Raw genomic sequence first — 12,698 nt, 5'->3', positions numbered from 1 at the left:
AGACCATATTCGTATTCCCGGTATTGAACTGGAACTAGCTTGTAATTGAAGCTAATGCGGGAAGTCTCTTCAAATGCAAATGACATCAATCTCTTATTATTGATATTTCCCCGCATGAGCCACCTGTTCAATATCAATGCCAATATGGCTTATTGGTTCTGCGGAGCAAACAAAAGTTAACAAGCACGCACCATATGGAGAAGTAGAAATAGTTTGTGAAGATAATAGTAAGTGGCCTACTTCTTAGCTGAGGGAATTAAAGATGTTGCCTGTGAATTTTGAGAAATTAAAGCATCCAAGACGTTTTCCTCAGCGGTAATACCGTAAACTGCCGCTTATAAGCCCTGGGCTTAACAACTTCGTAAGGGTTTTTAGATGGGCTCATATCTGAGGGGGCTTATATCCGAGGGAGCTTATAATCGGAATAAAATAAAAACCCGTTTCGAAACGAGCTATAGCAGCACATGTTGATCGAAAAAGGTTTTTCATTTACTGGTAATTAAGGATCAAAATATCACAATGAAGCGAGTTCAAAACAAGGAAAGCTAGGGGGGGTATTGTATACGAGCGGGGAGGGGGGCGGGGGTTATAACCGATGTATTTTTTGGTTTACAGATAGATGGACCTATAACCGTAGGGGCCTATAAGCGGCAGACCCTGTTTAGTGATTCCCTGACTCAAAACGAACTGTAGAAGAACGACTTTGGTGATGAATTTGGGGCGAGAGCATAAGAAGCGGCATTCATTTGCGTTGAACTTACAGCGCTACTAACAGCCCTACAATGCTCCTGATAAGAATGTCAAAATTCCAATGTCCCTCAAATACCTGGAACGAAATCTCCAGTAAGGCACCACATAGCCCGGTGTGGGGATACGTTTGCGAAGGAGGCAACGGGTCGAGATTTTCTTTGAACGATAATGTCGATAAGTTATCTGCTCGGCAATTTTTTTTTCAAGATTTCTAATCGCTAACTTGCCTTTCATGATCTCTGTACCTCGCATATAGAGATATCTGCTGCACCTACCTGTAGATTTCATTTGTTTTGGACGATTGTGATCTTCCATTTCTTTTAGTTCAATCCTTGTTATTTTATAAAACATGAATAAACAAAAATGCTGTTTTTTTATATTCTATAAAAGAACGAGGCAGCCATCCTTCGTTGTTTCCATGGAGTTGGGGTAAACCGCTGGCTGAAAAAAATCGAAAGCAGTCGTCGCATTTTGCACCTGCAGCTCTCTTGTTTTAACAGCTTGTTCTAGTTTCCCAAAATATTCGCTCGTGTTACCAGAACTTAATGAAAACATAAAAAATATTTTCCATTTCATTTAAGACTTCCTTTTCTTAGAACGTTTCATCAAAAGACACCCACGAACTGCACGGAATTTTCCTACCACGCGCTGAGCGAGTCGCAGCGCGCTAGCGACACGTTTCACTGAGTGACGAGTTTTTCTTTCCATACACAGTTACAAATGTCCCCTAACTCTCTGTGAGCAATGGATCGAGAAATGTCTCCCTTTTCTAGCTTTCATATTTCCTTACTAAACTGATGACGAAAGGAAATTACTGACCTTCATTGCTGAGCAGCTCAATAATGTTCAGTCAGATGTGGTCATGAATCAGCAGCATTCTAAACTGGCTTCCTACCGCTATACCTTTCGCCGCCCTTCTGAACTTCTGTACCCTCCGTATCACTTTGCCTGTTTCTGGCCAAAGGCTGATCGATGACAGCTGAGTTTCCGTACGGTCTCATCGGCCATCGCCTTCAATCCTTGTAGATATCACCTCGGCGGTCGGTGGAAATTGTAGTTTTATTTTGTCAGCTTACAGACTAAATGACAAACAAGTAGATGACGCATGTTGGCGTGTTGTGTCTAGCTGTCAATTGTGTAAGGTCTTTATCTTCTAATTTCAGGATCGTCTGTTTCTCTGAGCTGTTATTAGTGAACACAGTGGACACGTGGCGTGCGGGTCAGCTGAATTAAACTAAACATCTCAAAACAATGCAATCATTGCGGACTGAAACGTTGATGTGGAAAGTTTAGTTTTGACAGGGCTTATTTCGTCATGTACACAGCTGTTTATATCAAAATGAAATTAAAACAGCATGTGGTCTTGTATTGTAGCCTTCGAAATAAGACCGATTTTCAAGTTTTTTTCACGGCCATTAAACGAGTCGGAAATTTCGGCTGCGTCTGCAGGCTAAACGAACTTGGCGCAAGTATAAATAAAAGATCAAAACAGTATAACCTTCCAAAAATACTGCTTATAATATATCATGACAAGCAAAGAAATCTTGTACGCAAAACATCATACGAAACAAAATTGATTTCTTCAAACCGAAAATAAAAGGGCCCCTGCTTGACATCAGAAACCACTAAATAATTCGTTACTTTGAGATTTTACCATGATTTATTTTATACTTGTTTGTACCTTGGATTTTACGTTACAAGATATCCTCCAAATCTGGCCGAGTGGAAACTTAACCACTTTTATAGCGCAAAACATGATGTCCCTCAAAAATTAGCTCCGCTTCTTTAACATAAATCTCTCAGGGGTTCATTTTGAGACGGTAAAAGTTTCACAACACTTGCAGTTTAGTTTCCGATTTATAAAGATACACAAGGTCAAGTCTGCATTCGAGCCAAGTGGCCCACCAGGTCGGAGCTTATCCCGGTTTCTGTAGCATGAAGCATCTAGGAGTATTTCTTTTCCCCCATGGATGGGATGCTAGTCTATCGCAGGGTTACCTCCAGAATTTGGATTTCAGTTTTGCAACTTCTTGGTGAATCCTCGAATAAGCGCCCACTTCGAATAAGCGCCCCTCCTATCAGCCGAAATTTAAAATAAGCGCTCAAGCGCCCCCTCCCCTCCCCCCCATTTTGTGGACGAGTAATGAGACAACAAAGGATGTATAGTTTTCGTCATGTAGTATTAGATTTGTACACTATTCAGTTTGTGAACACGTTAAGTGAACACGTTGAACGCGTTAAGTACTAACGGTGCCACGATTTAAACTTTAGGATCAGCTTTTTATGTCGGTAAACAGCTTGTGTTGTTGTTTACACGCAGTTGGAGATTTGGAAAAATTAAATAAGCGGCCCCCCTTGAATAAACGCATCCCCGTCTTCTCCTCAATTTGAAACAAGCGCCCCGGGCGGATTTACGCTGTACAGTTTGTCCTTCATTTCTGAGCTTGACTAAGCTCAAACTACACAAAATGTAAGCAGTAAAAAAATTTTTATACAAGAAAAATTAATATTTCGGTTAACTTTTAATCCTGGGTTAGCGTTAACCGACTTTCGAAAAACCCGGCCCTGAGGCCCGTTTCCCGAAAGCCATTTTTATATATTAGTTAATCGGTATTTAAAGACATAGAGATGTACACGCCTGAAACTTCTTGCATGAAGAGAAGGTCTGCTCATATTACGAATATGTGCATAAAACAGCTCTAAAGGTTTGAGATTTTGCTACGTCTTTTCGGGTGCGAAAGCTTTTTAGGACCTTCGGAAACGGGCCCCTGGGTAGAGGAGATACCACGAGATTAGACAAGCACACCACGCAATGTCACCGGCCAGGGCTCGAACCCAGACCGCTTGATCCGGAGTCAAGTGCACCAACCGTGAGACCACCGCACCTCCACAAGTTACACAAACAAACAAAGCTACACAAACAAGCAAAGCCACCAACGCTAGATAAAGTTATTCATCCTGTATTCTTGGATATTTTGATCTATTTTGGCTTTCCAAATCAATTTTTTTTATCTTCAGCATTGATTCCCTGCATGTGAAATATGTTGATTAAAAAGAACAAATATCTGCTGGTCGTCTTTCGATCAACCGTGGCTATTGTTCAGAAATCACTTAAATTTGTGTCGCTGACGACACGTGTTCCGTAAGACCCTCTCTTTGTTCGCAAACAAACTTAACATTACTAACATAATTGCTCTTCGATCATGGTTAGCGAGACTAATATAATTAATTTAACCGTTGTAGTCTCTTAGCTGCAGAATGATTTCTTTTTACGACCATTAGCTTTGAAAGAGGAGTTTTTTTTGCGAGCAAACAGGTACGTGAAGGAGTTGGCACGCAAAGTTGCTGCTTTTTACGCTCATTAACACTTTCACGTTTGTTAATTGTTCAAGTCAATATCCAATTACAAGTGGACATGCGCCCCTATTTGATACACAAAGGGCATAATTTCTTTCCTTAATAGCAAGTGTAGACTAAACGAGGTGTTTTTGTATACAAAAACGTGTAACTCTTTCGCTTTTATGTCTGTTATTAGACGCACATTACAAGTGAATTGAACTCAAAGTGCACACGCTCATAAGACAGTGTACTTAACCTCAACAGGTCTTGTTTGTTCTTGAAGTATGACAGGGACGGTTAACGTGAACACTCGTTTAGCCAGGAAAATCACATTTATGATAATCGTCCTGGCTCTAGGTAAGTTAATTCATGGAGGTTTTTGGATTTATATTTTGTTAGTCGGTTGGCACTACGCATCAAATTTACCATGTTATCCCCTGCTAGTTAAAACTGATGCTAATTTTTATCTGTAGAGCAAAAGACATATCTCATGTTATGAGCGATACTTTTTATTACCAAGCCCTAGTTGTTCGAAGGGTAGGAAACGCTATCCACCGGAGAAATCGCTATCAAGTTCATATGTGTTAAGAAAACAAACCGCGCTATCCACTAGATAGTGATTTATCCGTGGAAAGCATTATCTGAACAACCCGAACCAGTCTGCCTGGTCAAAAATACTGCTAACAGTACTTTGATTAACAGTATCAGCACGAGAAGTGCATTAGAAGGAAGAACACAGAAGGAAGAAAGATAAGTGATGGGCCGAATAACAAGAGAAATGGATAAAAATAAATAGAGGAAGTAACTGTTTTGGCTCCACCTTATATTACGCCCAAGGAAGCGAGTTTCACGCCAACGAAGTGGAAGTGATCGAATCTGTCACAATAAATAGTCTCGTTTGTTGGATCAATTTCAGTGTACACGGTGGCAAGCGACCCTGAATTAACCTGTGTGAAAAGTGATTATACTTGAAGTGATAAGAAGATACCCCAGTTTGATTCGATCTGTGTAATAGCCACATCTACATTTACAGGGATAAACTAACGATGGATGCACGGCATTTCGAGTCGGATTTCTTGTCAGGATCTTGAATTAGGATTATATTTTGGGAACAGAGTGAGACCGTCCCCGTTCACAGTGTACCATGACATCTATGTGATTTTTACACAAAATTTACATGTAATAATTCTGAGACTATGAGCTCGAGATTTCTAGATAGTTGACGAGGGCGCAGCCTGAGTTAACTATCACGCGATAGAAATGTCGAGCAGATAATCTAATTGTTTTAGTATCAATCTAGTAGTCGTTCAAAACTTTATCTAAATCACAGACACCTCGAAAACAAGAAGAAGCGGCCGCTTTTTAACAACCACACAATGCTAGGCTACTCACTGTCTACAATAGAATAGATAGTGAGAAGCGTAGCCAATAAGAGAGCGGCATTCGTGATAAACGCTAGTGGATTTATAATTATAGTATAAAATGTATATACATACATAGCATTGCTGTAACTAATGAAATCTAACCGGAACCAAACCAGAGAAACAGTTAACCGTTAGCAATCCGAAGTGAACGCTGACCGCAAATTAACCGGAGTGAAAGCTAGACGTGAGCAATTCGGAGAGGAACCTAACTTAACAGCAAGCAACAAAGACTGAAAGCCAACTGATCCTCGTCTAAAATCTTGGCTCGAAATCCTAACTCGCGATCCTGACTTGAGTTCTCACTTGAAATCCTGGTTCGATGTAGTTTTCCTCGTATTTTCAGATATAACGCACACACAGTGCAGTCGATCATGTGCGTCCTGCCGGGAATCATTTGCACACTGCAGCAAATCAACTGGTGTTTGCCAAAGCAACTGTCGCCGAACGAAACTCTGTAAAAGAAACAATGATCTTTGCCTGGCCACATGGCGCTGGAAAAACAACAAGGTGGTAATGTTCACAAGCTGTTTTCGTCTTCCTCCATTCTCCAGCTCTTCTCATTTCAACTCAAAGTGTCAAGCCACAGTTCTAAATGGAACAAGAACCTGTCTTTGCCAGGGCACTGACTGTAATAGAAAGCCCATTGAACCAGTCAAAGAAGACTGGAAACAAGCCCTTAGCAGTGAAAACCCGAAACGGCTTCGTCAGAAACGTAAGTACTGTACATTACTGCCTTCCGTTTTTCATGCGTCTGTCCTGTTATTGATCATGAATTTCGTCATAACATTGTCAAAGTAGCTGTGGATCCATTTATTGAGTTAATTCTCTGATTTCCAGCATGCGAAGTCATTGATGTGTAGACTATGTCAGGCGTCTGTCGAAGGGAATTAATTTTGCACTGTCTTCTTCCTCTTTATGTGAATTTCCCTGGTACACACCAAACCACATTTCCATTTTTTGTGTACCGTAGGTAATTTTTTTAATGTTAATAATTTCAATTTACAAAACACAGTTCTACAATACTTACTTACGTTACTTACAATACGGGTTACTTATGCTGCCGATACAACACTCAATACAGTTCCTTACAGAAAATACAATTACTTGCAATACGGGCTGCTTACACTGCTAACAATATAATACTCTACTTACCGTAGGTAATGTCACTGAGAATTCCTCAAGGACAGAAGAAAAAGAGCCCACAGCTGTGATGCCAGCTGATAAACAATCCAGCAGGGTGTTCACCATCGTGTGGATCAGTTTAGCTGCGGTCCCGTTACCGTTACTTATTGCCGGGCTGATAGCTCGACTTCGCAGATGCAGCAACGGCCACTTGGAAACAAAACTGTTTGAGGTCGTCGAAGATTCTTTTACAAGTGAATTCAATAGTGATCATGAAAGAATCATTCAGGATGCTGAACTAAACAAATTTGTAGCGCTGGAGACAGTGCTTTCTCAAGGACGATGTGCTACTGTTTGGAAGGGTCGTGTTACGGGACAACTCGTTGCGGTGAAGATCTTCCCAATAACATCCATCTCGGCCTGGCAGAAAGAGCGCAACATATATGAACTTTTGTCGGTAGGACATTCAAATATTCCAAAGCTAACAACCTTGAGGGAAGCTCGTGACCAAGACAACGATCCCTTATGGTTTATAATGGAGTATTGCGAGAATGGATCTCTTCGGGAGTATCTGGAGAAGAAAGTTCTGAGTTGGAGTGAAGCTGTGGTATTAGCGAGTGGTATCACAAGTGCCGTTGCATTCCTTCACTCTGAGAGTTTTCAAGCTGGTGGTATAAAAGTCGCTGTTGCTCATCGAGATTTAAAAAGCACCAACGTTCTTGTGAGAAAAGATGGCACCAGTGTTATTTCAGATTTCGGCCTAGCAGTGCTCTTGAATTCTGTTGAAGACGAAAGCAAACACGTAAGTCAATTCTAAATTGTATTACAACGGCGAGGTACTGGGCGACTTATCATCTTGTTCAGTCATGTTTAAGATCTTTTTTTTTTGCCTGTGTTTATGAACTGAGTTGCAGTCGAGATCGATAAACAGGCAGACCGAGGCTAATATCCAGTCATCTTAAAGGGACACTGCCACAAATTTTAGCATGATTTTGGAAATCTCGAAAACATATATCGATCTTTGGAAGCTGAACAATAATGGTTTTATTTTGTAGGGCAGTACTCGACAAATGATTTGAACCCATTAGGAAGTGAGGATGGCTAACGATGGCGAGGATAGAAACGCATAAAGCGTCCGGATGTCAGTTTTTCAAAGCTTCAAGTTTGGCTCGAAAATCGTTGAAATTTTGCAACTGAAAAATGTTGCTGCAGTGTGGACTTTCTTCAAGAAATTGCTTTTAATCATTTAGTTAGAGCTAATTAAGTTGTTATTAGATAAATTTAGGAACCATTTCGTGAATTTATAACAGTTTTAAGCAAATATATCGTGACAGTGTCCCTTTAAGTCGAGGGTACACATGAAAATTAACCCTTACCCTTGGTCAATAGCGGGTTTATTATATAGCATACAGGACAGCATTTTCTATCGGAATACCGCGGAAAATCTCGACCCCCTTGGCTCGCCAATCATAGCGTAGAATTTGGTTCATCTTGTAAAAGTCCAATAAAGGTAAAAGGTTAAGTTTGCATACGAGCCAAGTGGCCGATCTGCCGGAGCTTATCCCGGTTTCTGTAGCATGAAGCGACTACAAATATTTCCACTCCCCCCTGGATGGGATGCGAGTGCATCGCACGGTTACCCCCAGCATTAAGTTCGCCTGTACCTATTTGTACACCTGGGCGGTGAAAGGTACTGTGAAAGTGTCTTGCACAAGGACACAACACAATGTCCCCGGCCAGGACTCGAACCCGGCCCGGGGGACCGCTCGATCCTGAGTCGAGAGCACTAAGCATGAGTCCACCGTTGTTGATTCCGCTGAGGTCTGGTCACTCTAGCGACATAAGGACATAATGAATTACGACAAAATATATCGCTTATATCGGTAATGAGAACCAGGAAGAGATCAGTGTTTGTATGTGCATGTCGTTAAGTTCATGCTGTTATGTTGCTAATATGTCATTATGTCAGCATGTTCACTCCGCAAACATAACTACAAAACGTCCTTATGTCGTTATGTCGCAAGTATGACAGAACCAGGTCCAAGGAGGGGGGTCTCCCATGTAAAAAGGACGGGGGTGCTCGTCGGAAATTTTGAAAAGAACTCCTAAAAGGCACCATAATCCTGTTTTGTGGGCGTGGCTTGGATTTTTTTACCCTCAAGAGGTACCAATTCTAAAACAACACATTATCTCCTGTCATTTGTTTCGGTTCAACCCCCTAAAAGATACCACAGGACTCCCGCTGTGTACCTGAACACCCTAAGAGGTAGCAAAACCGCTCTTTTCACCCCCCCCCCCCCCCCCCCAGGGACCAGGCTTGACTCGGCGTCTGATCTCAACAGATACAGGTGGGAACATATAGATACATGTCTCCTGAGGAGCTGCTTGCAACTGCGGACCTGGGCAGCACGGACGCCTTTAAGCAAATGGATATCTACTCAATGGCCTTGGTGCTCTGGGAGATCATTTCACGTTGCGAGGTTGCAGGTAAATACGGCACTGTCACCCTCTCACTTGCTCAGTGAGGCAAAAAGGTTAATAATAGCCGTATTTCCCTTGGAAGACGAACGATACGTCTCAGACGTATAACGCATCTAACTTTTGCAGTGTCTTAGCAAACATAACAAGCAAAAACTCTTACAAACCCTTTGTGAGATGGACTGTTTGGTCCCTTCATTGCAAATTTTAATATTGAGAGGATTCACAGTTCGAATAAGGTAAAGAAAGGTAAAGTCTGCATACGAGCCAAGGAGTGGCCCATAAGACCGGAGCTTATGGAGAAAAGACAAAGATGGGCCCTGTTCATTTAGCTGGTCCTTCCTTTGAGCACATCTCTACCCGACACTTTCGTTACTTAAGAAAATAAATAAATAAATAAATAAATAAATAAATAAATAAATAAATGTAAAGGACTTCTGAGCGAGAAGAGCGAATTAATGTTTTGTTTTCAGATGCGCGTCTCGATGAGTATCACCTACCTTTTGCAGAGACGGTTGGCACTGATGTGACATTGAACAATATGATTGAAGTTGTTGCACTAAAGCAGTGTAGACCTCACCTGCCAGGAACTGAGCATGAGGTAACTTTACCCGGGGAACGAACCTTGTAGGATGAAAAAAAAAAAAAAAAAAAAAAAACGCCAGTAACTATTAACGTATTCATGCTTTCAGTGAAAATGGTACTGTACAGTCACACAACCCGTCTGTGTTATTTGTGGAATGACCGATTCCGTCCAATTATCCAAGTGGATTACGGCTTTTCAATGGCATTGAAAAAAGATAACCATTCATAGTTATACATGCGAGGCGATTGAAAGGAGAAATTATAAAGCCTGGTTTTCACTAAGGACGCAAGCACAAGCGCAAGCAAAAGAATAGGGATGACCCAAGTTAAACGAAATTCGACGCAAACACAAGCTTAAGCACAAGCAAAGCAAAGCACAAGCAAAGCAGGTAATCTGGATACAGTGTTTTCACTGGCCAAACATAACCACGTGTGGTAAATATCCTTGTGTTTTTATTATGCCTGAGCGGTATTTCATTTTCACTTGTTGCAGGGCAAACGCAAGCATAAGCGCAGGCACAAGAAAAAGAAAATTTTGTTCCTTGTGCTTGTGCTTGCGCTCATGCCTGTGTCAAGACCGTTTTTACGGTGAAATAAGAATTATTGTGTTTGCACTTGTGCTTGCGCTTGTGCTTGCGTCGCTAGTTAAAACCAGGCTTAAGATAGTAGCTTACTGTCTGGCTCTAAAGGTTTTCACCAGGAATAAAAGTATAGGTTAGGCAAGGAATACTGAATGTAAAGAACAGGTTGACAGCATCAACCTGCCTTGTGAGAACGAAAGATAGCAAACTGTCTTTATTGAAGATCAATATACGTAACGCACAAACTAAATGGTGGCCATTCCACTGGTAAAAAGATAAACCCAAACCTTTTTGTACACGCTAGTTCGCTTTAATTTATATTTAATTTTGCTTCTGTAAGTTGCATGAACTCACCCACAATCCTTGATCACGGCCAAATACTGGATAATATAGAACTAGAAATTTATCTCAGTATATTTTCTACTTTGAAATGATAACAACAACGGAGAGTTTTTTGTTTTGCTCTCGCTACAGGGCGTGAAACTGATTTGTCAGACAGTGCAGGAATGCTGGGATCCAGACCCCGAGGCTCGACTAACGGCCGACTGCGCTCAATTGAGACTCAAAGAACTGTTGACGAAGACGCAGTGATCTCCCAGAATAATCCACTTGGTGCCAGCGTAAATGGTCCTTTTATCGGGCCTCTACCTTGACAGACCTCCCCATGTTCCTCTGCCATGAACTACTGGGCTTTGTAGCCAGGCAAATAAGAAATGTCTAGAGCTTGCTCAAGCTAAATATGTAACGCCAGCGTTCAAAATACGAAAAATTAGCCGCCGTCGGTTCGCGTTCTCCAGAATACCTAGCACTTAGTCATTTCACGTTGTTGTTTTGCAGAGGACGGCAAAGAAATGTACAAAGATTTGTAACGCACGTGTAGAGCTATTGTTCTGCTCAGTAAACCTTTTGTTTGATGTAGTTCTCGTTGCCAGTGCCTCTGTGGTTTTTTGTGTGTTTAAGGCCAAGTTCAGACGCCGTACTTCACATGAGCCGAATCGAATGCTAATGAGGGAGAACAAAGGATTTTTCTCATTTGCATTTGATTCGGTCCATGTGAAGTACGGCGTCTGAACTTGGCCTAAGGCGCCGTCCACACTATACTGAAGGAATTTAAAAACGGAGGTTCCACTTTTTAAACGCATCAAATGGTTTCCGTCCACACCACGTCGGAGGAATTTTAAAACGCAACCATTACCGGTCATTTTGGATTTGTGTTTGAGGAAAACTCGGTCAGGGAAATCACATGACTATCGTGATGTCATCGTTTTCGAAAAGCTCCGTTTTCAAAATGTTTTCCGTCCACACGAAAACGCGAAGACGGCGTTTTCGAATTCCTCCGGTTTGAAGCGGCGTTTTCGAAAAGCTCCGTTTTCAAAATGTTTTCCGTCCACACTAAAGCGCAAAGCCGGCGTTTTCAAAGTCCTTCAGTTTGAATAGTGTTTACGATAAGCCCCGTTTTCGTGACGTGTTAGTGTGGGCGGTAGACCTAACCGTAGAAATAAAGCTGCGTTTTCAAATTTCTCCGGCGTAGTGCGGACGCAACGTGAGATGTTTCCTCTTTTTCTAACGAATTTTTTCAATTATTTAAGGTGATGGAAACTTCGTTTACTAATTCAATACTTTGTCAACAAAAAGATCTGATATTATTTGTACATGCTGTAATAAATACTTAAAAATACCTACAATCGACAGACAGTGTTGCATTGCATTATTTACAATAACATATGTGGGTTAAGGTGCGTGACGTGTGTGTTATAGCACGCCAGACAGTCACGCAAGCCAGTGTGAGCTTCCGAATGCCATAAAAAAGTCCTCTTATCAATAAATCACGCAAATCCATCAAATCTACCAGTCTGAAAATGCCAAGAAAGATGTAGGTAGAAGATTTAATGGTTCCAGTTAAGACATTATATAGCTTTTACTTTTATCAAATCTGGTTGTAGTAATGGCCAACCGAATATTAAGTGTACAAAAAGCAAAAAGATGTTTAGCAGCTGCGTGACCTTGCTATCAAGGAATTTTCGAAGCACTTCACAATTACAAAGCCATGTTGTTTCGTCGCCTGATTTGTGACATGATGTTTGCCTCGTTTATACAATGTGAACAGCAATGCGGGAAGCTACGAAAAACTGTTGCTCTAAGTGTCTCTCGTTGAAAAAAAGGCGTGATTTATCCATGGGCTGATTGGGTTTGTCGTGACAACGAAGACCATTCTTTCGAATGACATCTGTATCGTAACAGAAATCTTGACCTAACAAAATATGTACGTATTAAAAGCCCCTACATTGAGAATCCCTGTATCTGGCGCGCGTCACAAGCAACAGAGAACAATACCGCGTTATTCACATACGCGCTTTACAGACAATTGACCCCAACATATGAATGCAGCTCACAATTTTAGAGTACACGTATTTTGTTT

At 41.3% G+C, this 12,698-nt stretch overlaps 1 protein-coding gene across 1 annotated transcript; it reads left to right on the top strand.

Annotated features, from left to right (window-relative positions):
• Positions 1 to 5,553: 5,553 nt before the first annotated feature.
• On the top strand, positions 5,554 to 12,547 carry LOC145486924 (TGF-beta receptor type-2-like). The gene is made up of 5 exons (XM_081465632.1): positions 5,554 to 7,437; positions 8,605 to 8,658; positions 8,978 to 9,122; positions 9,587 to 9,714; positions 10,730 to 12,547. Exons 1-5 carry the CDS (start codon positions 6,724 to 6,726, stop codon positions 10,868 to 10,870), a joined length of 1,182 nt encoding a protein of 393 aa, XP_081321758.1. The 5' UTR covers positions 5,554 to 6,723; the 3' UTR covers positions 10,871 to 12,547.
• The last annotated feature ends 151 nt before the right edge of the window (positions 12,548 to 12,698 follow it).

The sequence above is a fragment of the Orbicella franksi genome, chromosome 5 (genome assembly GCF_964199315.1).
Source record: "Orbicella franksi chromosome 5, jaOrbFran1.1, whole genome shotgun sequence".
In the NCBI taxonomy this organism is placed as follows: domain Eukaryota; kingdom Metazoa; phylum Cnidaria; class Anthozoa; order Scleractinia; family Merulinidae; genus Orbicella; species Orbicella franksi.
Note: the sequence above shows the minus strand (reverse complement) of the source record. Positions and strands in the feature narration are given on the sequence as shown.